This window comes from Xiphophorus couchianus, chromosome 16 (assembly GCF_001444195.1).
Source record: "Xiphophorus couchianus chromosome 16, X_couchianus-1.0, whole genome shotgun sequence".
Lineage (NCBI taxonomy): Eukaryota > Metazoa > Chordata > Actinopteri > Cyprinodontiformes > Poeciliidae > Xiphophorus > Xiphophorus couchianus.
In genome coordinates, this window is record NC_040243.1 from 11,448,110 (window position 1) to 11,472,095 (window position 23,986).

Below are 23,986 nucleotides of genomic sequence, written 5' to 3' on the forward strand. Positions count from 1 at the left end.
TTGTTATCCTTAAACCTCTCTGTAGCCACTTCAGCTGCATACTTGGGGTTATATTCCATTTGGAAAACGCATTTGAGCTCATGCTTTTACTGATATATAATGTTCTTTACTCATGATGACATCTATTTTATGAAATGCACCAGTTACTCCTGAATCAAAACTGCACCAGCACGTGATACTGCCAGCCCATGTACTTTTAAGCATCCCTGTTCCTCCAAATTTTGGTTGTTATGCCCAGACAGTTTAATCAGACTACAGCTCATGTCTCCAAAAATGGAGATCTTTGTCGCTGTGTACATCTGCAAACTGCAATGTGGCTTTTTATGCTTCTTTTGAAATAAAGGCTTCTTCCTCGATAAGTGGCCTTTCAGCCCATCTCAGTATGGGACACATTTCACTCTGGATAATGGCACTACCTTACCAGCCATCATCTACATTACTTCTTTGACTGTTATTCTGAAGTCAAACTGGACATTTTGGAACAAAACATTCATCTCTGGGGACACTGAGCCAATCTCCTTCATGAGCAGTATGGTTGGATGGTTGGACATTTTCATCATGTCTATGCTTGCATATAATTGTTTGAAGAGATGTTTGTAGCACCTTCAAACATCAGTATATTGTTCCCAATGATGAACTACACTTGTGCAGGTCCACAGTTCTTCTCCTGGTATCTTGGCTAATTTCTTTAGAGTTTCCCATTGTGTCAAACAAGAAAGCAGCATAGTTCATATGTATCCTTAAAATACATGCATAGCTGTGCCTCCAGTTAATTTAAATGTGTCAGTTAACCTATCAAAGTTTGTGTAAGAAAGCCCAAAAGGTTTTACCTATGTCATACATTCTAAAAGACTATTATCCCTGATACTGACCAAATATATGTAAACTGTTGAATTCGAGGAAAATTATACAAATATCTCTAAAAATGTTCTTGGTAAGTTTTTTGGGATTTAGGAAATATAAATAATTTGAGTGATTCTAACTGACATAAAACAAGAGAGGTCAGATTTAACCTAAGACGGTGAAAAAAAATGTATGTGTCTTTTTATTTGGTATATATAAATATCTGGTTCAACCTACAAAATTATGGATACAAGCTTATGTATGATTTTTTTTTACCTAGTTGAGTCTTGAAACAGCCGTGAAGTTGCAGATTCCAGAGGAGCATGATGAAGGTCAGCAGATGCGCTGCTACTCTCTTGAAGACCTGAGGGAGCTACAAAACAAACTCATGCTCATGTCTGGAAAAGGGGACCAAGGGCAGAATGAAGTTGAACGTTTTGTAGAGGTAAAATGAAATAATTAAATTCTGTAGAAAGACCATTTAGTCACGTTTCTATAAGCATTATTTCATTTTAAATTGATTCAACTTATGACAAGAAGTTTGAAATGTAATCAAAATTACAAATGGATTATTTTTGACATGTTAGGAAATTCATGATCCACCACTGTGGAGATTTGCATTATCAAGACATTAATTGGATCTGCTTTCTTGCCTACAGTGTTATGTCATGATTTATAATGGTGCATAGTTCATAATGGTCAAAATGTCATTCATAATGGTGGTCACTTTAATGAAGTGTCATTTCTTCAGACAGCAATAGTAGCATGGGGACGAGGTTGAGAAACTCAATCTTTTCACGGTTTATCTGTCTCATATTATACTATCATGACATGGTGATAGTTTTAAGAAATATGCAAAAAACATATTTTCCATGAAAATTACATACTGCAGCTTTATGAGCTAGTGCTATGTAATATATGTTAAGCAATATTGATTATTCATTAATCAGTGACTGTATATAAAATCCTAAATGATTTTTAAAACTCATTCATTAGGGTATTTTCTGCTTTGTGAGTTGCTCTTTCTGTGTTACAGGTTTTTGCCAGTGTTCAAAGACTGACAGAGGCCTTCATTGCTCTTTACACTGCTGGAAATCCTCTGTTCAGACACTGGGAAGTGCAGATTAATTGCTCTTCAAGTTATGCTGAACCCAGCATTTTGATGGATTTTAATTTGGGCAGGGCTCTTAGTGTCATTGTGGAGGGCAGCCCAGAGGAGCAGCTTCCTGAGCTCTGCAGAAAAATGGAGAAATGTCTGGAATACTGGATGAACTTTGTACACAAACAGAGATCCCAACAGTATTTCTTAAACTACTACACTGCTGAGCAGATTGTCTACCTCTGTAGCAAGCTGACACAACAAAATGCAAACAAGGTTGAGGACCAAGTCCTTATGATGCTTTCCTTTATCAAGCCAAATTGCACATCCACAGATCTGAGGCAAGTGTGGCATGAGCTCCAGTATGAAATCATTACTAAACCCCAGGATCAAAATGAGGACATTGAGTTTCAGACTTTTGTTGTGGTGTCAACAAGTGACCTGGAAGAATGTACAAGTGAACTGGATCCTTTTCAAAGTCTTGTGGAAAAAGCAAAGGGTCTGCAGGCATTTGATCACATATGGAATGCTTACATGAAAGATATGAAAAATTTTCTCCCAAACATTCTTGATATAAAAAGTCTTGGCCGAGTGTTAGAACTACTGGCCAACAAAGATGATGAAGATGATGACAGTGAAGAAGACATTTCTGATGACAACAGTGGAAAGTTCATAAACAGGCAACTGCCCAGAGGTTTGGTCAACGGAAAGCCAAATCTCATTGTTTGTCCTCATGATGATGCCTTGGCATCCTGCATCTCAATTTACATGAGCAGCAAAGATGAAGCTCTTCCAACCTATGATGAAGTCATACTGTGCAACCACTCAACCCCGTATGAGCAAGTGGAGCTGTTCCTCAGACGCTGCCTTGGCAGTGGCTACAGGGGACAAAAAATATACTCTTTGGTGTATGGAGATCTCCTGAGTTACGACGTGAGCTCTAAAGTTGAGAACTTTTTCCACCAGATGAAAATGCAGAGCAGGACGGACTACAGGCTTGTTATTATTTGTAGCTCAGAGAGAGAGCATGCCTATCTTCCATCTGCCTTCAGCCAGTACAGGTTGCACATGATTCCCCAAGAGCCATTAGCAAGAATCCAGCAGTACCTGCAACAACACTACACTGTCCCATCTGAACAGTGCAGTGCTGCAGCAGCTTTTAAAGATAGACTGTGCGTTGGTGTTGTTTCATCTCAAAGGGCTGGTGTTGGTGAGTATATGAAATATTTCTACTTGATGTCTTACACTAATAGAAAATAATAAAAAATCTAATTGTTTATAGCTCTGAATGTATTTTTTTTTATTGCAGGTAAATCTTTGTACATCAGGAGGATGTATGAAAAACTTAAACACTCTACTACAAAGCAGTCAATGTTGAAATGTATTTGCTTGATTGAACCTAAAGTTGATGAGACTATCATCCTTCAGTCTTTGCTTGACACCTCCAAAAGGAAAGAACTCATTATCTTTCATTTTGATGTCACATCATCGGTAAATATTATGTTATTTAATATTAAGTTATTGCAATAATTATTTTGACAGATTGTATCTTATTGTACGTGGGATCTGTTTTGCTCCTGAAAAGGTCCAGAAAGGACTTCCTGAATTCCTATTCAAATTGTTGGTTCTGCGCTATTTAATGGACTCTGAGGGAAAAATGTGGCGGTGCAATGACAAGCAGCTCTATGTCATTGAGATTTTAGATCCCACTGTCAAGTCAACAGGAAATGCTACTCGGGAGGTAAGACTTTTTAACAATTAGTATTTTTCAGTCTTTGTATATCTTTGTCTACCTTACCTGTTTTCTTCTTGCTACTTTTCTTAATAGGCACAAATGACAAGAAACACTTTTGTGGACATGTTTCCTAAAATTTTCTGCCGACCACCCAAAGAGGTCCTTATGCTAGAGATGAGAAAGCAGGAGGATCCTACTATTGTGAGCAGTGAGGACCCACTGATGGATGATAAAGAGTTCAGGAGTGAGGCCTTTCAGCGGCCATACCAGTACTTGACACGGTTCCACAACACAATTGATCTAGATGTTTTCACATATCAGGGCGTTGAGGGGTCACATGTAGAATGTCTTCAGATGCTTCTCATGTACTGTGGGGTAATGGACCCCTCCTGGGCTGAACTTAGAAATTTCACTTGGTTTCTTAACCTTCAACTAAGAGACTGTGAGACATCAGTCTTTTGTGATGCCACTTTCACTGGAGACACACTAACCGGATTCAAAACCTTTGTGGTGGATTTCATGATTCTGATGGCAAAGGACTTTGCCACTCCATCACTCAGTATCTCTGACCAGAGTCCTGGCATGTCACAAGTTAATCTGGTTGGTGTCCGAGACGAAGACCTGGCTCCTTTTCTCATCAGAAAAAGATGGGAAACAGAGCCACATCCATACATCTTCTTCAATGATGACCACGTCTCCATGACCTTTATTGGCTTTCATCTTCAACCCAATGATCAGAAGTTTGTTGATGCCATTGAACCCACCTCTGGAAGGGTGATCAGAAAGAATATCATGACCAGAGCATTGTATGAAGGCTTACAGCTCCAAAGAGTTCCTTTCAACATAGACTTTGATAGTCTCCCAAGATGTGAGAAAATAGAGCGAATCTGCAATGTTCTTGGTATCCAGTGGCCTCTTGACCCTGATGAAACATATGAACTTACCACAGACAACATTTTAAAGATGTTAGCAATCCACATGCGGTTCAGATGTGGCATACCTGTCATCATAATGGGAGAAACAGGCTGTGGAAAAACCCGGCTAATAAAATTCCTTTGTGAATTGCGAAGGAGTGGAGTTGCAACTGAGAACATGAAACTGGTCAAGGTGCATGGAGGGACAACGTCAGAGATGATCTATGGTAAAGTCAGAGAAGCAGAAGACATTGCTTCGATCAACAAGCAAGACTATAGCCTTGACTCTGTCCTCTTCTTTGATGAGGCCAATACTACAGAGGCTATCAGCAGTATCAAGGAGGTCCTTTGTGACAAGACCGTGAAGGGAGAATGCTTAACACCCAACTCAGGGTTACAAATTATTGCAGCATGCAATCCCTACAGAAAGCACACGGCTGACATGATTCAAAGGTTGGAATCTGCTGGTCTTGGGTATCGAGTTCGAGCAGAAGAGACTGATGAAAAACTGGGGTCTATACCTTTGCGCCAGCTGGTGTATAGAGTTCAAGCACTGCCACCAAGCATGATTCCTCTGGTATGGGACTTTGGACAGTTAAATGATCACACAGAAAAAATATACATCCAGCAGATTGTGCAAAGAGTCACTACAAGCAAATCAATAGATCAAATCTACATCAAATGCATCACAGATGTTCTTTCAGCCTCACAGAAGTACATGAGGACCATGAAGGACGAATGCAGCTTTGTCAGCTTAAGAGATGTAGAACGCTGCATGCAAGCTTTTGTGTGGTTCCATGACCACCATGAGATGTTCTTTTCAGAGCTTCAAAAATTTGAGTGTACTCAAAATGATGAAGGAAATGAACGGCATCAAAGACAAACTGAGGCTCACGATCCTGTTCTCTGGTCCCTTGTCATGGCCATAGGAGTGTGTTACCATGCCTGTCTTGAAAATAAGGATAAATACAGACAAAAAATCAGTACCAAATTACCGTCATACACCCCAATGAGAGTAATGCATGACATTTCACTCATGCAAGATTTACTTTTGAGTGGTGTGCCAATGGGAGATACTATTGCAAGAAACAGTGCCCTCAAAGAAAATGTCTTCATGATGGTTCTCTGCATTGAGTTAAGAATCCCCCTATTCTTAGTTGGAAAACCTGGAAGTTCAAAGTCCCTTTCCAAAACTCTAGTAGCAGATGCCATGCAGGGACAAGCTGCTCATTCTGAACTCTATAAGATGCTCAAACAGATCCATTTGGTATCCTTTCAGTGTAGTCCTCATTCAACTCCTGAAGGTATCATCAACACGTTCAAGCAATGTGGCCGCTTTCAGGAAGGAAAAAACCTCAATGAATATATTTCAGTTGTGGTTCTTGATGAAATTGGGCTGGCAGAGGACTCTCCAAAGATGCCACTAAAAACTCTTCACCCATTGCTGGAAGAGGGATGCATTGATGATGAACCACTACCGCACAAAAAAGTTGGATTCATTGGTATTTCCAACTGGGCGTTGGACCCCGCAAAGATGAACAGAGGCATTTTTGTCTCACGTGGTGACCCTGATGAGAAAGAACTCATTGAGAGTGCTAAAGGCATATGCTCGTCTGATGTAATGGTTTTGGAGAAAGTCAGGGATTTCTTTCAACCATTTGCAAGATCCTATTTGAACATTTGCCGGAAACAAGGGAAAGGTTTTTTTGGCCTACGTGACTATTACAGCTTGATAAAGATGATCTTTGCTGTGGCCAAGACCTCTCAACGAAAACCTGCAACAGAGGAGATTGTCAAGGTTGTTTTGAGAAATTTCAGTGGCAGGGATGATGTTGATGTAGTTTCTGTCTTTACCCAAAGACTTAAAATTTCTCCAAATTTGGAGAACATCAACACCATTGAGTTTGTGAAAGAAAACATTCAAGCAGTTGGACAAGATGAAGAGTGTCGGTACCTTCTTGTGCTAACAAAAAATTATGCAGCCCTACAGATCCTACAGCAAACATTCTTTTCAGAAAGTGGTCAACCAGAAATTATCTTTGGATCTAGCTTTCCAAAAGACCAAGAGTACACCCAAATCTGTCGCAACATCAACAGAGTGAAGATCTGCATGGAGACGGGCCAAACAGTTGTGCTTCTAAACTTGCAGAATCTCTATGAAAGTCTCTATGATGCTCTCAATCAGTACTACGTATGCTTGGGTGGACAGAAATATGTCGATCTTGGATTGGGAACCCATCGTGTAAAATGCAGAGTGCACAAAGACTTCCGGCTAATTGTCATTGAGGAAAGAGAAGTGGTCTACAAACAATTCCCAATACCTCTAATCAACAGGCTGGAGAAACACTACCTTGACATCCACACTGTCCTTAAAGCTGAGCAGAAAAAGATGGTTGAAGAACTAGACAGATGGGCAAAGCTATTTGTATCTCTTACTGGTCAGCATGCTGGAGCAGCTGATATGTACAAGTACACACTCCCTGATGTTTTCATTGGCTACCACTCAGACACCTGCGCTTCTGTGATTCTTCAAGTAATAGAGGAGTGGAAGGACAATTTTGAAACTTCAGATTCTCAGAGAGGATTGCTTGATCAGGCCAAACTCATACTTCTCAAATGTGCAACACCAGACTCGGTGGTGCGATTGGACTGCACGGGCCTACCAAAAGTGGAAAGTCAACATATGGCTAAGGTGTACTTTGAGGAACAAAGTAATAGCTGTTTAGCTGACTACATCCATGCTCACACAAGACAGGAAACCAAGATCAACACATTCTTCACAGAGGTAATTCTTACTGGCCTTTTATTTTCACATGAATCCTTTACTTGTTTCAGATTATAGGATCTAATGTGAATGTCAAAATTTAGGTGACCACATTCTCCAGACTTTTGACTGCATTTGACATGGAACCTCTGGAGAAAATGTTTTATAGTGTTGAGCTCCTCTCACTTCAACAGTTTGACACAGAACACTCCTTCCTAAAGAAAATAAGGTTTGTTTCTAAATGTACTGATATTGTTATTATAGAATATAATTACAAGTACTTAAAATGAATACTTCTTTTCCAAATACCAATATGTTTAAAATACATTTTAAGACACTTTTACAATATAACATGAAACAACAAAAATATAAAATTAATCTTTCTTATTCATTGGCAGTTGGTTGAGTGAAGCTCCTATTTAAGAGTTTGATTTTTAGTTTAAGCTGAAGGTTACAAAGTTAAGGTTGAAAAAATTAACCCCTAGAACTACAAAATTGTGAGTGGAGACATCATCCAATATGTCCCCCTTGCAGTAGTTGTTGAAAAAAAATTGCATGCACTTTTTATTTGTATCTCTTTTTATTTGTATGTATTAAATCAGTCACAGAAAACATGTGACTATGAAGAAATTGATTATTATTAGTTTGTATTGCCAACAGCTGTTAGCATGGTCACTTTGAAGAATTTAACTTAATGAGTTACAACACCATTTAATTTTCCTTTGGGATCAATAAAGTATTTTTGAATTTAAACATATTAATTGTCAAATCAATTGGCTCTTACTTAAATTAAGCATAGCATGAATAGCCACCAGCACTTTCTGCGGGTTCATAATTATTTTTATTTACCTTGAAGAATTAATAACAGAAGTTTTTGAGTAGCATATATAAAGTAGCCCAAATGACTGATATATGTAATTTATAGTAATCTTGTGTATACGTAGAAGCAAGGTTTTGCTCTTCTGTTGAGTAAAATATATCTGTGGTCATTTAATGATGTTAAAGACATTAGCTATTTTCAAATTATTGTTAAAAATGTTTCACTATTTCTTTACACAATAATTCATTAAAATGTAATGTTAAAAAAATTTGTACTCGTGTATATATAAGGAATATTCTTAAATTGAAAAGGTGAAATTCTTTTTTTTAATTGAAGGAACTTCCTCACAGCTGAAAATGGAGGAAGTATGACTGGACCCTGTAACCGAATCCTCATTATTCAGTGTGATTTTGATGAACCCTGTAAGAGCACCAACCTGATTGCATCTGCAAAGTAAGTCCTATTATTCATTTTCTGTATTGATTTCACCACTGTATCCTGTTATCATATTGAGTGTTGTGGTCCATTTTCAGGTATTCATCACTAAATGAGATCAACAAAGTTACACAGGAGAGCAAAGGAAGTAGGGTGTTTGTCTACTTTATCACAAGGTTGCCAAGGATGGAAGGAGGGACTTCTTACATTGGTTTTCATGGAGGTAAACATGATACTATTTGAACATATTTTGTTTTTATCTGACCAGGAAATAATCCAAAGCACTGTGCTTTTTATAGGACCCTGGAGATCAGTTCATATAGATGACCTCAGAAGGTCAAAGGACATTGTTTCAGATATCAAGACCTTGCAAAGCATGAAAATCAGTCAAATGTTTGAATCAAAAACAACTCGGCCTGAAGGTAAAAGAAAAATGCTAAATATATATGTATAAATATATATGTGTTGCACATTATATATGCAATCCATAATGCATACAGTATGTGTATGTATTGCACTATATATATTTATTGCAAAATATTTTATTTATATATACTGTATGTAATATATACAAATATTTTATATAATGTATATATGTGTGTTTACATGATTACAGCTATGGAGACTGATGACATGTACATGGAGAGTGAGCAAGAAGAGTTGGAAGAAAACGTAAGTATATATGATATATTTCACATTTTTAGTTAGGTAAAACTATTGTCAATGAATAAGAATATTATTTAAATGTTTTTTTCTTCAGTAAATTAATTCACTAAGTGAAACAGATAGATTAATTATACAAAGACTGATGTTTTCAAGCGTTTTGTTATGTTATGATGACTTTCAGGTTAGGCTGCAGCTAATAAAAACATGACACTTAAGAATATTACATTAGACCATTATATAAAGATTCTTAATATAGGAATAGGTTGCTAAATGTTCAGTACCTGCTCAAAGGTTATTTTCAAGTGGTACATTTAATCTGCAAACAAGCTTCATCTAATTTATTGAATATGAATGTAAACATAATTTTTTTTATGTTTACATTCTGTTCACTGTAAGTGCATATTTTTCTTTTAATTTGTCTTTTTTCTTTACGAAGGACTTGGATAATGTTGTAGATACCACATCATTGCTCCGGAGCTGTGTGCAGACTGCTGTTGGCATGCTGAGAGACCAAGTGACAAGTGGCTTCCGCAGCACTCGACGGGTTGAGATCCTTTTAACTCTCCTGAGTGACACTGATGAACTAAGAGGTACAACAGAAATGATGTTTTCCTTTCATTTTCACAGTTTAGATAATTTAGCAACATTTTGCTTCATACATTTGCTATGATATGTAATGAAATGCCAGTGAAAATTTCAGAGTGACCATAGCTTTCTCTGGCTTTTTGGGTCACAGAGCAATGCAGCTCTGCTCATTCTCCATCTTGTCTCTATCAGTTCATGGATGGGGAGCAGGAAACGGTCTTGGATAGACTAAATACAGTGTACACCTGCACAAATACATACCTAGTCACCTTGTTCTTAGAAATAACATCCATTAAACAAACTGGAGGTAATAACTTCCCATTGACTGACTATTCTTAAAAGCAACAAAAAATATTTTGAGAGTACAACTGACAAATAGGTCACACCTGCCACTTGGACACCCCTTTTTTTAATGGTGGCTTAGGCACCTTTCTGAATGCACCATATCATAACCGCCACAGCATGCACATCCAATGATGTGCTTTAACTAACAGTTGTGGACACTTGATATAAATTAGAGCTGTTGTAAACAATTATTTTAGCAATCGAGTAATATTGATTATTCTGAGAATTAATCGAATAAAACATTTGATCAAATAAGATATTGGTAAATACTGCCATGACAGTGGTATTAATATCAGATATCAATATCAGGCCAAATTTTGAAATTTGTCTATCTCTACCAATTATTTTCTACAGCAGAAAAATAACCTCACAAGACACTTCTAAAAAAATGTATATATACCATTTTTTAATTCATGTCTTCATATTCACTGAATTTTATTAGATTAACTCTCACCTTGCCGTACTGCATTTATGTCCCCATGTGTGCGACAGATCTTTGGCACTTTTGTTACACACTGAAACAGATCTGTCAGGTATGCACACACCACAGTGCGCCCCTCCACCCATTTGTTGCAACTGGAATGGTATGAAATTTATTTTCTGGCTCGTCCGTAAAGCTACACTTACGCTAAGCATCAGCTACCACAGCCGATGGTAGCTGATGCCTAACTGGATGTGTCCGCTCCACCTGTACACATACAGCCACTACGTAGTTTGCCGTTGTTTGGTGTTAACCATTCGCTCTAGGAGGAGAAAGGCTGTCCTATTTTATGCATTGAACTAACCAATTTTAAGGATGCCTGATGGTTGTCTGAAAAATTATGAAAACCCAGACATTTTAATCAAACAATGAAATACCCCTGGATGCCCAAAACCGAACTGCTGCTAGCACTTAGCATTGGTTAAGAATTCATAACAGAATGAAAGTGTCTCGCAACACAAATAATCACCCTGACTAAACACTTGGTGCTAAACAGTAAAACTTAATTTAATGTAGCTTTGAGGCAGATAATTTGCCTTGAGGAATTTTAATAATCGAGGTACTTGAATCGTGACCTGATGTAAATGACATTATTCTGACAGTAACAATCATGTTATGTTTGCAGTTGTAGGTAGGAATAAAGGTTTTTTGGTTTCTTAAATTATTGCAGTGAGATAATTTGCATTTTTGTTTTAAATATTTTATTATTTTGATGTATTTGTATGTTCCCTACAGTTTCCGTACTTGTCATTTTGTGTGTTTTCAGATGAATTTCTTCAAACTGTGAAGAAGCGTCTTCACTCGTTGTTACTGATTCATGATGGGAACGCGTTCATGAAGAGCAACTGGGTCCTCAAAGAGGCTTCAAACATTGATGCCTTGCAGGAAGGAGGCACTTTCAGGTAACTACTAGTAGTACTATTACCTCCAAAAATAGAATGCAAAGCAGTGTCTTTGAAAGCTTTTCTTGACTTGTTTTGCCATTATTTCAGACACACCTTATGGAAACGTGTTCAAGCTGTGGTGGTTCCCATTTTGGCACATCTGGTGTCAGTGATTGACCGGGACCAAAACATGGATCTCTTGCTTGACAAAAACTGCTCTGAGGCAGTGAAGAGATTGTGGTTGGATATCTTTGGCAATGAAAAACTGGTGGAAATCTCACACCTCACAATGGACTCCAGGTCAGTGGAAGTCACATGTTTTTTATTATATAATTTACTTGAACATTCTGTTTACCTTTTCATATTTATATCTTTCTCAGCTATGAGACAAGAACAATCCTTGTGCAGAACTACATTCCTCAAGATCGAAACATCGGCTGCAGCATGCCCTTCAGCTGGAGAATTAAGGACTATTTGGAGGAACTTTGTGTTCATGTCCTTCAGAATGAAGGTATAAGCATTTTAATAGATCTTTAGGTTAATCTGTCACAGATGCAGATATACAGACTTTGCCATTTTTGTATCAATTTTGATTTTACAGGACACAATCAATTAAAACTGATTGAGATCTTTTGGAGTACACCACTTGGACGCTACATTGAGAAAGCTGATTCAGAGACTCAGATGGAGTTTTACCATCGCTACCTTCAAGATTTTATCTCCATGTCGATGAATGTCACTTCTCCAGAAGATCTGCAGGTTGTCTTGATTTTACTTAATGGCATAAAATGTCACATTGTGTGAGGTGGCGGACACATTGTAGTAAACCACATGATTTGCTTTTTTAGCTCCTCTGTGGTGCCTTGAATAGTTGCGTCAGTGAACTACGACTACAGCTGAACGACACAGAGAAAATGACAGCTCTTCCATGGGTTCATGCTGCTTATCACAAGTTCAAAAACCGACTTCAGAACCTCTCCAGAATTATGTGTACTGAACCTCAGGTGACCAAGGACCTTCTGGGAAACCCACATGCAGGAGACAACGTTGAACTTGTAAGCATGAACTTACCCCTCATAATTTTTTCAATATATTTTTTGAGTTAGTCTTCAGGCTTTTGACTTTCAAATCTTTGAAACACATGCTCCTTGTCTCCAAGGTCCTCGACGTTTATGCTGCTTTTGCTTGTTTGGAGCACCTGGAGCCCAAAGTGCTGGCCACCGATGCTCAAAGACAAGCGTGGCTCAGGCAGGTGAAGAAACTTCAAGTTCCCATTGAACTGATCTGTTCAGAAGACGGTGTGAGACATTATGGAGAGAGGAGCAAGATGATAGTCCTCAGAGTCCAGTAAGTCAAGAGAAAGCTGTAATCATTGAACAAAGTTTATTACTTAATAACACAGACTGAGGAATTAAATTGTTGTTGTTCTTTGCATGTAGATCTGGATGGAATCGCATATTTTCTCTCTCTTTGTTCATTGAGCACATGTTGATGGAAATTGAACAGTTGGACACGAAGCTCACACCTTTAGTGTTGGAGAATATGCGAGGGCTTGGCAAGGTTTCTACTTTTTTTTTTCTTTTTCGAGATAAGCCTGTTAGCATGGAACTGACTTTGTGCTTACTTTTAATTTTCCCAGTGAAACTTAAATGTCTCCATTTTTTCCCCCATCAAGATTCTTGAAAAAAATTCAGATGTTAAAACTCAGCAGATTTTTGAGGCAGTAATTGGTTTGCTGAAAAACTGCAAAGATGGAGCCGTGGAACGCATTTTCAGGTGAAAAATCAACATCGCAATATATATCACTCTTGGCACAAGCCAAATAGTTTATCTGTTACTACCTTTGTCTGTAATAATGTGTGAAAGTAGTGAAATGTTCTTAAATTAATTTATTGCTTAATTCATCAATTTATTCTGTTTGGTTGCTTTTACAATAGCCTTTTTGTTAATGCAAAAAAACTGACCAACTGTATTTAAAACATACTTTTTTGTCTTGGTCTAAAAGGGTAATAAATGTTAAGACGTAGAGTGTGTTATTTACTAAATCTTTAACTCAAAATGTCCTCTGGAAAATAGATATTTCTTGAATAAAACATAGCTCTTGTAGTAATGTTTGTATTTTCTGTGTTCAGGTTCGGTCATATGGTGTGTCCAGTTTGCATGGGAGACCCTCAAGATCCACTCTGCCTATCATGTCATCACATCTACTGTGTAGCTTGTATCAAACAGTGGCTGGTTCCCGGTCAGATGTACTGCCCACTTTGCATGCAGCCAGTTGAGGAAAACTTCCCCTTGGTTCCTTCAAATGAGATGAGGTGAGTACATTTTTTAATGCATATTTGCTTCCTGGGATCGTCTTACTTGAGCTGTAATTTATTTAATGTCTCTGTTTGTCTTGCTTTGTTTAGGATTCGTGTTAGTCAGCATGCTCAGTTCAGGAAGCGCTGCAACGCTTTCTTCATAGACCTGGTGTCTACTGTGTGCTTCAAGGACAACTCTCCACCATCTTCAGCTGTCATCTTTCATTTGCTGTCTTTTCTCATGGTGGAGGCCAGCCCAGCTCCCTTGCTCAGAGGTGCTGTGATACAGATTTATCACCCTGCGTGCTATTTTTTGTCAGATGTGTGTGTAAAATCCAAAAAACACCTTTTTTTTTTTTTTTCAGCCAAACGACAAATGCTGACAAAAGTGCTTTCTCCATTTGATGACTCTGCTGATAAAAATCCTGTTGTTCGCTCAGTGGTGCTCAAACTTCTGATGAAGTACAGGTGAGGTGTTATGGTTGCAAATTATTTTAGCTGTATTGTGTTTGTATGCTTCTTATATTCAGAGCCCCGCAGAAAAATCAAAAGCATAATACCTCTCAGTACATTTAGAACATTCCAGTTTTCATTCTAATACTTTTATTAAGTGGGGGGAAGGTAATGCAATATATATATATATATTTTAAGTCTTTTCCCTTGCCCCCAAATTGTGCATGGTGTCGAGTGAAACTCAGGCCCTTGTTTAGTCATGTTTCATCACACTTCCAGTTCTATTAACTTGTTTTTTTGTTGCTCTTACTGTGAACATGGGCAAATTTTAGCTAGCCAAAATTTAGTTGACTACACATTGGCTTTATTTGAAAGGCACTTTATCCTTTCTTCCCATTTTGAAGAATGGCTAAGAAAGGTCTCTGTGTCATTTCATTTATGCCCCAAAGAAGCAGAAAATCTAGGGTTATTAGCTAGAACATCTAAAAACTGATCAAGTTCAAAAAGAAAAGTATGAATTTAAAGGAGTCTTCAATTAGTTAATTTTTTTGCGATTTCTTTTCTTCTTTTTTTGTGATGGAAAAAAATTATGTCAGCGAACAGTTATTTTTTTCAATTTTTTTTGTTTCTTTTTTTCCAATGGTTTTAGCTGTTTTTGCACATCTGTGCTGAGAAGCAGATACGGGTAGAAGCTGCTGTATGTGCTGACATCTCTCATATAGACTTATTTTTTCAGCTTTGATGAAGTGAAAGAATATCTACACCAGCATCTGGTGGCTGTTGAACAGAGCAATATGTTGGATGAGACTGACAAAACTGAACTCTACTGCATGTACATCAACTGTCTGGAGGTGAGTTGAACTTTGACAGCTCCATCCAGATTGTAGACTTTTACAATACATTGCAATTCTTTTTTACCATTTCATCCCCTCTGACATCTCTCAAGGATTCCATGTTTGAAAGGCTCCAGTTCAGGTCTGCTGCAGATCAGAAGGCGTATTTTCAGAATGAAAGTGCCTTTCTGACTGAGTGTCTGCAAACACACGGTCAGCATGCTGAAAAACCATCTGTGGAGTATCTGCAGCAGTTGGCCAGAGTGCGAATGAACCTGGACAGGACTGCTAGTCTGATTGTGGAAAATTTGAGAGAAACAGGTCTGTAATGCTGGTGTTATGGTGCAGAAGAATGCCTCTTCTCTTTTATTTTAGGAGTGTTTCAAATGTTCTTTTCTTTTTCCAGGCTCACCTGAAGGTGGTCATAATGGAGCCGCAGCCTTTCTGGACAGTGTGGTGAATCTGTGCAGGCGGAGTGGGAACGATTGGTATCGTGTCTATTTGATCCGCAAGATTTGCAGCCAATATGGAGTGGAGTTTGTCCAGAAACGTCTTAGGCGGGGTCAGATGAGTTGGCTCTTCCCTGAAGAAGTTCTGCTCCAGGTTCAGTGTGATTTTTGTTTTTAATGATAGTTGCTCAATTACGTACATTGACGCTTATTAACTGTTGTGGTTTATTTTTTCCTACCCCCAGGATGAGGAGACCCCCCCAGTAGATCACTATCTTGTCTGCGGAAAAGATTACAAGACAATCAGAGAAGCTGTTGCAAAGACAGTTATGGAAGGCAAAGTAGAAGGACTGGATGAGGCCTGTGAGGTATCGTTATTACTTATTGTTAATTTGTATTTAGGCCAGGACTTTGCTTCTCTGTGTATGATTTCATGAGTATCTTTATGTTCCATTGATGCATTACAGGGCTGCAGATGTGTGCCACAACTGAAAGCAGTTTACCTTCTATTAGCGCTGTACAGAGAAATCACCACTCTCTATGGACACGATAATGAGGGCTTCCACCCCACGCCGCAGGTACATTCTTAAATGTAAACCCCTACATTAGCCAAAGAGCAGCATTCACTGAAAAAAAAAATCATCCATATACACTGCCTGTTTTCACATCCGTTCACGTGGATACAAGCACATAAAGTCTATGTGATAGACAAACACAAAGTGGTGTAAAAATATCCAGTGGAAGGAAAACTATGCAATACCTCACTTTTTTATTATTATTTTTTTACATATAAAAATGTTAAATGTCTTATATGCTTATAACTGCTGTTAAAGCTCCAAGTCTTTTGTGGTATCTGTCCAGGGTTATGGCCATTCTTCTTTCACAATAGCTCAAGATCAATCTCATTTAATGGAGAATGTATGCGAACAAACATTTCCAAATATTGTTCAGTAATGATGACTTCCAATAAACCAAACAGAGGTCTTATTTTATACTGAAATATAGTACAATTAGATGCACTGTATGTTTTTTCTGGATGATATTTCTGAGAATCAGCTTAGAGGTTAGTGAAACTGAACACCTAGGTCATTTTTTAGATTTTAAAACATGTACCATTTGTTTTTCAGTTAACAATTACCCACTAGTTTGTGTCGTATCACATAAAACGCCAATGAAATAAATTTAAGTTTGGGGCTGTTGTGTGGTAAAGTTCAGATGTTTTTAATTGTGGCTCTTCATATTATCACCTCGGTCAGATCTCAATTATAAAATTCTTAAAAAATAACGTGAACATTTTATTGACATTTTTTTGTGTGTGTGTTTATAACTGATGTTGCATATTTTCTGTATAATTGTACCAACAGCAACTTGAAGCACTTTCAGCTTTCATCCAGACATCCAAAATCCTTGCCAGCCCAGAGGTGAAGGCCTTTGCTCAAGACCTGGTGACCAACAGGATGGGGCCTCTTTCTGTCCGCCCCGGCATCTCTGGGGCCCAAAGTGTGGCAGTAGAATTAACTGTTCACTTAGCTGCTGTACTGCTCTGTGGAAACCAGGGGATCATAGCTCCCCTTCAGCAGCTGGCACTGACACCTGTCAACATGCAGGTTTGTGTTACATCTGGTTTCAGTCATAACAAATATAACTTTGAAATTAGTGTATAACTTTTAAAATTTTGTTTTACAGGCAGCGTTTTTGCCCTCTATGCCAGAAGATATCGTAGCAGCAGCTCAACAAGCTTTGGGCCCACTGCAGTGGTACCGTAAGTAAAAACATAATGATTTTATAGACTCACTCGAGAAATTTCAGATAAAACTCCCATACTATTAAAAGTTGAACCGTTTCATATGATCACACAGGTTGTCCAAATGGTCATCCCTGCACCATTGGGGAGGTATACTATATTCAATCAAATTAGTAAAAATCTTGTAAAAACTCAAATTTTTCTAGACCTTTATTTTTTATATTGTGACATTTTTTTTGCAACTTGTGTTTTTCTAGTGTGGCCAGCCAATGCAAACCAGTCATTGCGTAGACTGTGGTGCTGTAATTGGAGGAGACAACCATATGCCTGTGCAGGGTTTTCAGGTTCTTGCAATGCAGTAAGTGCTTTCCAAAATCCACGAGAAAATGTGCAAAGAAAGTTGATCACATTTGCTTAAGAATTTTCTATTTTTTTTCTTCTTTCTTTTATGTCCTCTGACAGAGGTGACCGCACCCAGACAGGCCACATCCTTGGTGATCCAAGTCGCCGGGACAATCCCGATATGCTGGACACAAAGAGCATGTCGCCTGTTCCCTTTAATGTTGTCCGAATGCTCACTCACACAGCAATGCTGGTTGGGGCATATAATCACACACAGGTGACTATCCCATTTTATTTAGCACTTTTTGGGAACATGACATACTTTACAGTTTAAAAGCAAAAAAAGGGAAAAAAGTACACAACAACTACAGCAAAAAATGTTAAACTACGCAAATAAAATAAAACTTTTGAGGCAACTGCAACAAAATCTGATAAAAATAGGGGCAATGATATTGCAATAATGAACAAGGAAGTGTTTATTGAACTCATCATTATAACATTAAAATTATGCATTATTTAACAAATACAGAAACATGAAATTATATTCCTTTTATGATGTGTAATGAAATAGAGGTAATTCATTGAACCAAATTAAATTGACAATGTAAAATATCCTAAATAAAATTAAATATGAATAAAAATAAAAAAGAAGTACTGAAGTTGAATTAAATACTAGGCTAGAAGGACACAGCACTATTGAGCTGTGTGCTCACAGTATTCCTGTCAGATTTTTTTTTTCCTCATCATTAATAGTTTCTTTTTTGTGTTTTTAGTTCATCTCTGCAATCATCAAGCCTCCAGTTCCAGAGCCTGCTGCATTCCTACTTAATCACCTGAGAAAAGATATGGAACATCTGATCAAATCATTGGGAAAGGGGACAGATGAGACAATCACAACAGTTCACCTAGTAATCAGCAGCTTGCTGGGACCCCACCAGCAACAGAAATGTAAGTTACAATCTTGGTGACCCTTTACACCAAATAATATTCTGTGGGATCTTTAAAGAAAGGTATTTGGCATTGAATCTTGAATCTTTTTTATTTTTTCCCTCTTACTTATTAAACTCAGGCTGTGCATCTGAGTGTTTTTTTCCATATCTTTGTTTGAGAAACAGCGATATCTAGTGGCCAAGAAAAACAAAACATTGCTGCATTTTGCAAAATAAAAATTTATGATGAGGCCTGTATCATTGCAATGTTTTAGGTTTGACTTACTGATGAATCTAGTTTAAATTATTTGAGCTTGTTTTCCAGGGCCAGTTCCTTTTGACAATCGCCTTTCAAATAAAGAGGCCAGAAACGGATGGGAGTTGGAAATGAGCAATGCTGTTATCATACCTCAGCTAAAGGTAGTACATATAAAGTATTGGAATCAGGAGATGATTCTGCCGTCCATGTTCATGAGGAAACAAATGAGTGAAACATATTGCCATCTGTCATCTTCTCTTCACCAGCACTTGGACAGACAGCTAAAAGAAGTGAACGCCTTCATCCGGGCAGACTCTCGGATCTCTGCCAACCCAATCATGAAGCTGGTGTTTGGTGACCCTCGTCTCTTTTTGGCGTCTCTGCCGGCGAACTCTCTGCTCCACTGTTCCGCTGTGTGGAGCTGCAGGGAGAAAGTGTGTGTGCTGAGCCTAACTCACATCCTAGAGCAGAACGATGGCAAAGACACTGTGCCTGTGCTTTGGAGATTTCTCCACAAGGTGAGAAAACCGCAGCAAAAAGATGCAAGCTTTAGGAGCAGCTTCTCTGCTGGGAGGTTACTTTGAACAACTTAGACTTTTTGGTTCGCATGGTAAAAATCTTTGAAAAAAAATAAATTGTAGCAGCAGTTTTGCTGTACTAAAATGTATATTAGTACAATTTTCTAAAACTTCCTGTCTTTGATTTTGTCACTGCAATAAAAGGTGAATTTGTTTTATAAACTTTCACACATTTTTAACAAGTGGTACTAAATGTCAAGGAGGCTACTCTAAAACAGAGGCTTATCAGCATTATATAGCTGGGATATGTTTTCACATGAGATGACATGCATTGCAATTCTGTGCTGTAAAAATGTTTAAATGTTATTTCCGGTTGCATAGCTTTCGGTAATCACTTCAGTTACTCACTAGTAAAAAAAAAAAAAAAAGTAAAATACAAATTTTTTGTAACAATTTGTCTTTGTAGGAGGCAGAGCTCCGCCTGGTGAAGTGTCTCCCTGACATCCTCACACTGCAGAAGAATCTGGTGAAGAAGTTTCAGAACATCACTGAGCTGACCTACGAGACAATCAATGAATTTCTTCACAGTCAGAAAGCCGGTACTTAGACAATCCAGACAAATCGATTTCAGCTTTTTCAACCATGTGATTCGCATTATGCAATACGTCATTGAACTACATGTTGAGTTTTCTTTTAAATCTTATGGTCAGATACTTGGCCGAATGCGTTTTGTATTCTTGTTTGCCAGGAAATGGGTACATTTATCCTAAAATAGAACAATGATATAGTATCCTTGAAAAGGGGGGAAAAAAGTGTAAATATGCTGTGGTCAGTCTGCATAGTTAACAGTGGCTCCATGTGTCTTAAAACATGTCTGGTTTCTTTCTGGTCACAGCTTCACTTAAAGCCTGGTACGAGAAGTACATCAAAATCTTCCTAGCAACCTGGAACCAGCTTAGAGTGTCTCTGGCAACCAATGGTAAACACAAACAACAACAGTAAACTTGCTCTAGTTACGGAGTGTTAGTCTAATTTGCGTGTCCTTCAGGTGAGATTAAGATCCCAAATGAGTTCTGCCAGAAGGACCTGGACCTGAACAGTGACTTCAAGGTACTTCTACCTCAGCGACAGGGTGCAGGCCTGTGCTCCACAGCTCTTATCAGCTACCTGATTGCTCTGCACAATGACCTCATCTACTGTGTGGACAAGCATACTGGAGAGGAGACCAGGTGAGGGCGCTCTTGCCACATTTTTCCTCATCTTCATGTTTGAACTTATTCTGCAAATGCATTTTGCGTGTTTTTAGGTATTTAGATAATCAGGGTAGCATGCAACTAACAAACTGCATTATTTCCATGTATTAATTTTACAGCTACAAAGTGAGCCCTGCAGATCTCACTGATCTGCATGTGATCCATTATGAGCTGGAGCGGGACTTGATGCCCCTGATTCTGTCCAACACTCAGTACAGCATCGAGAAGGGCCAAGAGACCCTCCATGAATATGACTTGTTCAAGATCCAGCAGCAGATCATTTCGCACTTTCTGCTGGGAAAACCTCGAATCACTCTCGATGTGAGTACATGGAAAATGCAACTACAGCAACTTTTTGAAGTTCAACAAAACTTTTTTTAACCTTCATATGAATGTCTTCTTACTGCAGGGTATTCCTACACTAGTTAACAGACACGATCGTGACTACAAGATAATCCTCAGAGATGTTAAAACCAAAGTCAAGCAAGTAAGTTATTCATACTCCTTGCTTTTAATTGCACTTATCCTGATTCACCTTAATAAAATCCAATCTAACCAAACTATCTACATTTCTAAGCAGGCCTCAGAGGTTTATTTTAAACATTAATAAAACAAACGGCATCGTGATGACCAACAGCCTAGAGGTCAGGGATAAAGTTGTGAAAAAGTTGAAAGTTAATTATTGATATTAATAATTATGTACTACTTAGTGTTGGTCGATCATGTAAAATCCCAATAAAAATACTTTGAATATTTTGGCGTTGTAACGTGACTAGCTGTGAAAAAGTTCCAATGGTATCAGTTCTTGTGAGAGGTTTTGATTATTGTTCATTCAATATACTTAACATATTTTATAAGTATTGCTATACAAACTCACATAAGTATCTGGAATGTCTCTGATTATGCCATCAGGAGCCCCTGCAGACCCTCACCCTCTTCTCCGTCGCTGGGGAGCTGCACTCCTACAGCGAGGTGTGCGAGGCCTTGTCCACGCTGGAAGTGGCGCTCGGCTTCCTCGCCATGACGGGGGGGGAGGCTCACATGCAGCTGTCCTGCTACCTAGAGGAGGTGCTGCAGATGGGAAACCAGGTGGCTCAGCATATTGTCAAGGTCAGCCTATCTGAAGCAGTGGTCACACTATCTTCTGCATGTTCACTCCCTCTTCCGCAGTCTAGACTGTTTGGTTACATTCTACACTCACAAATCAAACAAACTTGCCTTTTGTTGATACTTGTTTGTTGACCAACCTTAAAGCTATGATATTTCATTTTAGTGAACATAGTCTTGTGCATGAGGTGTTCATCAGGGAACGGTCTCCATTTTTGCTCGCAGGTTTTCAGCATGTGTTGCCTAAAGCATTGTGTTGCTCTGTGGCAGCTGTTGGTTTCACTTAAATCGGAAAACATGCTGCGACTGAAGAGGGTAAGATGTCACTTTCCCTTCTCCTACCAGTACTGGTGGTGATAATCTCTGGTTTATGTTAGAAGAATATCTAAATGCCGTGTTGCTAATTCTTGTGTTTTTCAGGACCCATTTGTGGGGGTCCCTGAAAAGTACAAGCGGCCTCTGGGAGAGGAAGAGCACAGGCTGCTTACTGCCTTCTTCTCCAAGAACAGTGCTGACATTTTCCTGTTAGAAATGCACGAGTTCTTGGTTCTGGTTCTTAAAAAGTCCAATGATCCTGATGCCTACAGGCCTGACTGGGGGTAATATAAATTTTCTTTATGTACTTAATGTTATTTTATTTCACTTTTCATAGACACAATTTTAATGACTGTTTCATGCCTTGTGCAGTATTTTTACGACTGCTGTTCCCAATCCTTTTTTGAAATGGTTCTTTTTCTCTTCTCAAGCTTGAAAGAATCTTTAGTGTCTTACATGGAACAAAAAGACATGGACATACCTCCAGATGTGGAGGAGCACTTCCCAGAAGAAATCTTCCTGTCCCATTATGTCGAAGCCTGGAAGTTCATCATTGCTTTTAAGCAGGAGCGTGGTCAGAGACAATGAGGACATCGGGAACAAAAGTGCTATTTTTGCTGCCTTTGTACTTAAATTTAATTGCTCTTGTTAAATGACAATATGGTTGAGTCATATTTTTGCACATAAATCAAAATGATGTGCCTTTTTAGGAGCACAGAGTGCCACAAAATAAGTGTGTCATTTACCCTTATGAAGATCTAAACTTTGGTATGCTTTTTGTTTTGTATTTCTCTCAATGAGGTTGGGAATAGATTTTTGCTGTTTAAATGTCTTTAATTGTACTTTACTTCTTTACTGACGATAAGAATACCTAATTGAAGAAAAACAAAAACTCAGGTACAAAATGTAGGGGTAGACTTGGAGATGTAAGCTGAACACATCCCAAACCCTTAAAAGTGATGAATAATGTATTTCGCCTGCTTGTATTTGTTTTAATAATTTGTTTCTATTTCTGTTGCATGATTTATTCTTTTTGAACTCTGCTGTCATTCCATTTTTTTCATCTATATTTTTTTTGTTTACTTTTTTTTTTATTCCTAATTGCATTGGTGTTATAATAATGTGGCATAAAAGGCACCTTATGATAATAATATGTTGTGGCCTGCAGTTTCTTTTCTTGTTCTAATGGCATGAGGTGCTATGTTAAATGTTGTGTGTCCTCATTTTCAGGGAAAAAAAAAAAGAAAACAGACATGATACCTGCTTTTAAAAACAAAGAGCAGCGTTCATTCTGTTACCTGAACCAAATAAATCCACATGGATGCAGTGAATTAAATGGAGCTTCTTTTGCAAGAAGCTTAAGATGCTGATTAATGTGACCTTATGTATTCTGGCTTGGAGCAACCTACATGGATCCCATTTTGACATAAGGATAAAGTATCTCTCCCAGAACTAAGTGAAAACTTGTTCTGTTTAATAGAAATATATTTTCCTACCACGCATTAGGAAATGCATCTTGATGTTGAAGTATGTATATATTTGCTGTATTTGCTTCTTTCACACCTTTTATGGAAGTTAAACATGTGCAGTCTCTTTCTGATTGCCCAGACATGGACCTTCACATTAACAGTGGTATAAAGCGTAATGTTAGTGCTGTAACTATGTTTTTAGATTTTAGTGACTTTGTTTCAGCATCTTTCGTGTGCTCTCAGTGTGAACTTGCTTAGATGACCATACCTTGGCCTTACTGGTTGTTTTGAATGTCCTCCACCTCCAGATTAAGTTCAATGTTTTGCATGGTTTTCCTTTTGCTTCAATAGTCAGAACCACACTAAACTAAATGTGTGACATTTGAACAGAGCAAACCTCCTTCAAAATGTGTGTTACTCCAATTACGTGTGCAAGATGGAATA

The 23,986-nt window shown here is 38.2% G+C and overlaps 1 protein-coding gene across 6 annotated transcripts in view; it reads left to right on the plus strand.

The window, feature by feature from the left end:
- Window positions 1-23,226, plus strand: part of rnf213a (ring finger protein 213a) — a 35,465-nt gene extending 12,239 nt beyond the window's left edge. For 5 of the 6 annotated variants that reach the window (XM_028041706.1, XM_028041703.1, XM_028041707.1 and 2 more), the window contains 44 exons: window positions 1,124-1,288; window positions 1,880-3,152; window positions 3,252-3,433; window positions 3,528-3,683; window positions 3,771-7,376; window positions 7,460-7,584; window positions 8,512-8,628; window positions 8,709-8,833; window positions 8,910-9,032; window positions 9,227-9,282; window positions 9,713-9,866; window positions 11,454-11,589; window positions 11,680-11,871; window positions 11,952-12,082; window positions 12,173-12,330; window positions 12,420-12,626; window positions 12,731-12,918; window positions 13,011-13,131; window positions 13,247-13,347; window positions 13,704-13,886; window positions 13,980-14,146; window positions 14,237-14,339; window positions 15,061-15,175; window positions 15,271-15,478; window positions 15,564-15,760; window positions 15,852-15,974; window positions 16,074-16,184; window positions 16,971-17,213; window positions 17,293-17,368; window positions 17,466-17,500; window positions 17,608-17,708; window positions 17,813-17,969; window positions 18,466-18,640; window positions 18,947-19,041; window positions 19,147-19,398; window positions 19,865-19,997; window positions 20,294-20,377; window positions 20,447-20,627; window positions 20,771-20,972; window positions 21,061-21,138; window positions 21,564-21,761; window positions 21,984-22,073; window positions 22,179-22,357; window positions 22,505-23,226. In XM_028041706.1, the coding sequence (XP_027897507.1) occupies window positions 1,124-1,288; window positions 1,880-3,152; window positions 3,252-3,433; window positions 3,528-3,683; window positions 3,771-7,376; window positions 7,460-7,584; window positions 8,512-8,628; window positions 8,709-8,833; window positions 8,910-9,032; window positions 9,227-9,282; window positions 9,713-9,866; window positions 11,454-11,589; window positions 11,680-11,871; window positions 11,952-12,082; window positions 12,173-12,330; window positions 12,420-12,626; window positions 12,731-12,918; window positions 13,011-13,131; window positions 13,247-13,347; window positions 13,704-13,886; window positions 13,980-14,146; window positions 14,237-14,339; window positions 15,061-15,175; window positions 15,271-15,478; window positions 15,564-15,760; window positions 15,852-15,974; window positions 16,074-16,184; window positions 16,971-17,213; window positions 17,293-17,368; window positions 17,466-17,500; window positions 17,608-17,708; window positions 17,813-17,969; window positions 18,466-18,640; window positions 18,947-19,041; window positions 19,147-19,398; window positions 19,865-19,997; window positions 20,294-20,377; window positions 20,447-20,627; window positions 20,771-20,972; window positions 21,061-21,138; window positions 21,564-21,761; window positions 21,984-22,073; window positions 22,179-22,357; window positions 22,505-22,661 (10,959 nt within the window). In that variant the 3' untranslated portion in view covers window positions 22,662-23,226. The remainder of the gene's footprint in view (window positions 1-1,123; window positions 1,289-1,879; window positions 3,153-3,251; window positions 3,434-3,527; window positions 3,684-3,770; window positions 7,377-7,459; window positions 7,585-8,511; window positions 8,629-8,708; window positions 8,834-8,909; window positions 9,033-9,226; window positions 9,283-9,712; window positions 9,867-11,453; window positions 11,590-11,679; window positions 11,872-11,951; window positions 12,083-12,172; window positions 12,331-12,419; window positions 12,627-12,730; window positions 12,919-13,010; window positions 13,132-13,246; window positions 13,348-13,703; window positions 13,887-13,979; window positions 14,147-14,236; window positions 14,340-15,060; window positions 15,176-15,270; window positions 15,479-15,563; window positions 15,761-15,851; window positions 15,975-16,073; window positions 16,185-16,970; window positions 17,214-17,292; window positions 17,369-17,465; window positions 17,501-17,607; window positions 17,709-17,812; window positions 17,970-18,465; window positions 18,641-18,946; window positions 19,042-19,146; window positions 19,399-19,864; window positions 19,998-20,293; window positions 20,378-20,446; window positions 20,628-20,770; window positions 20,973-21,060; window positions 21,139-21,563; window positions 21,762-21,983; window positions 22,074-22,178; window positions 22,358-22,504) is intronic. The other variant, XR_003598634.1, reaches the window with a different exon arrangement.
- The last annotated feature ends 760 nt before the right edge of the window (window positions 23,227-23,986 follow it).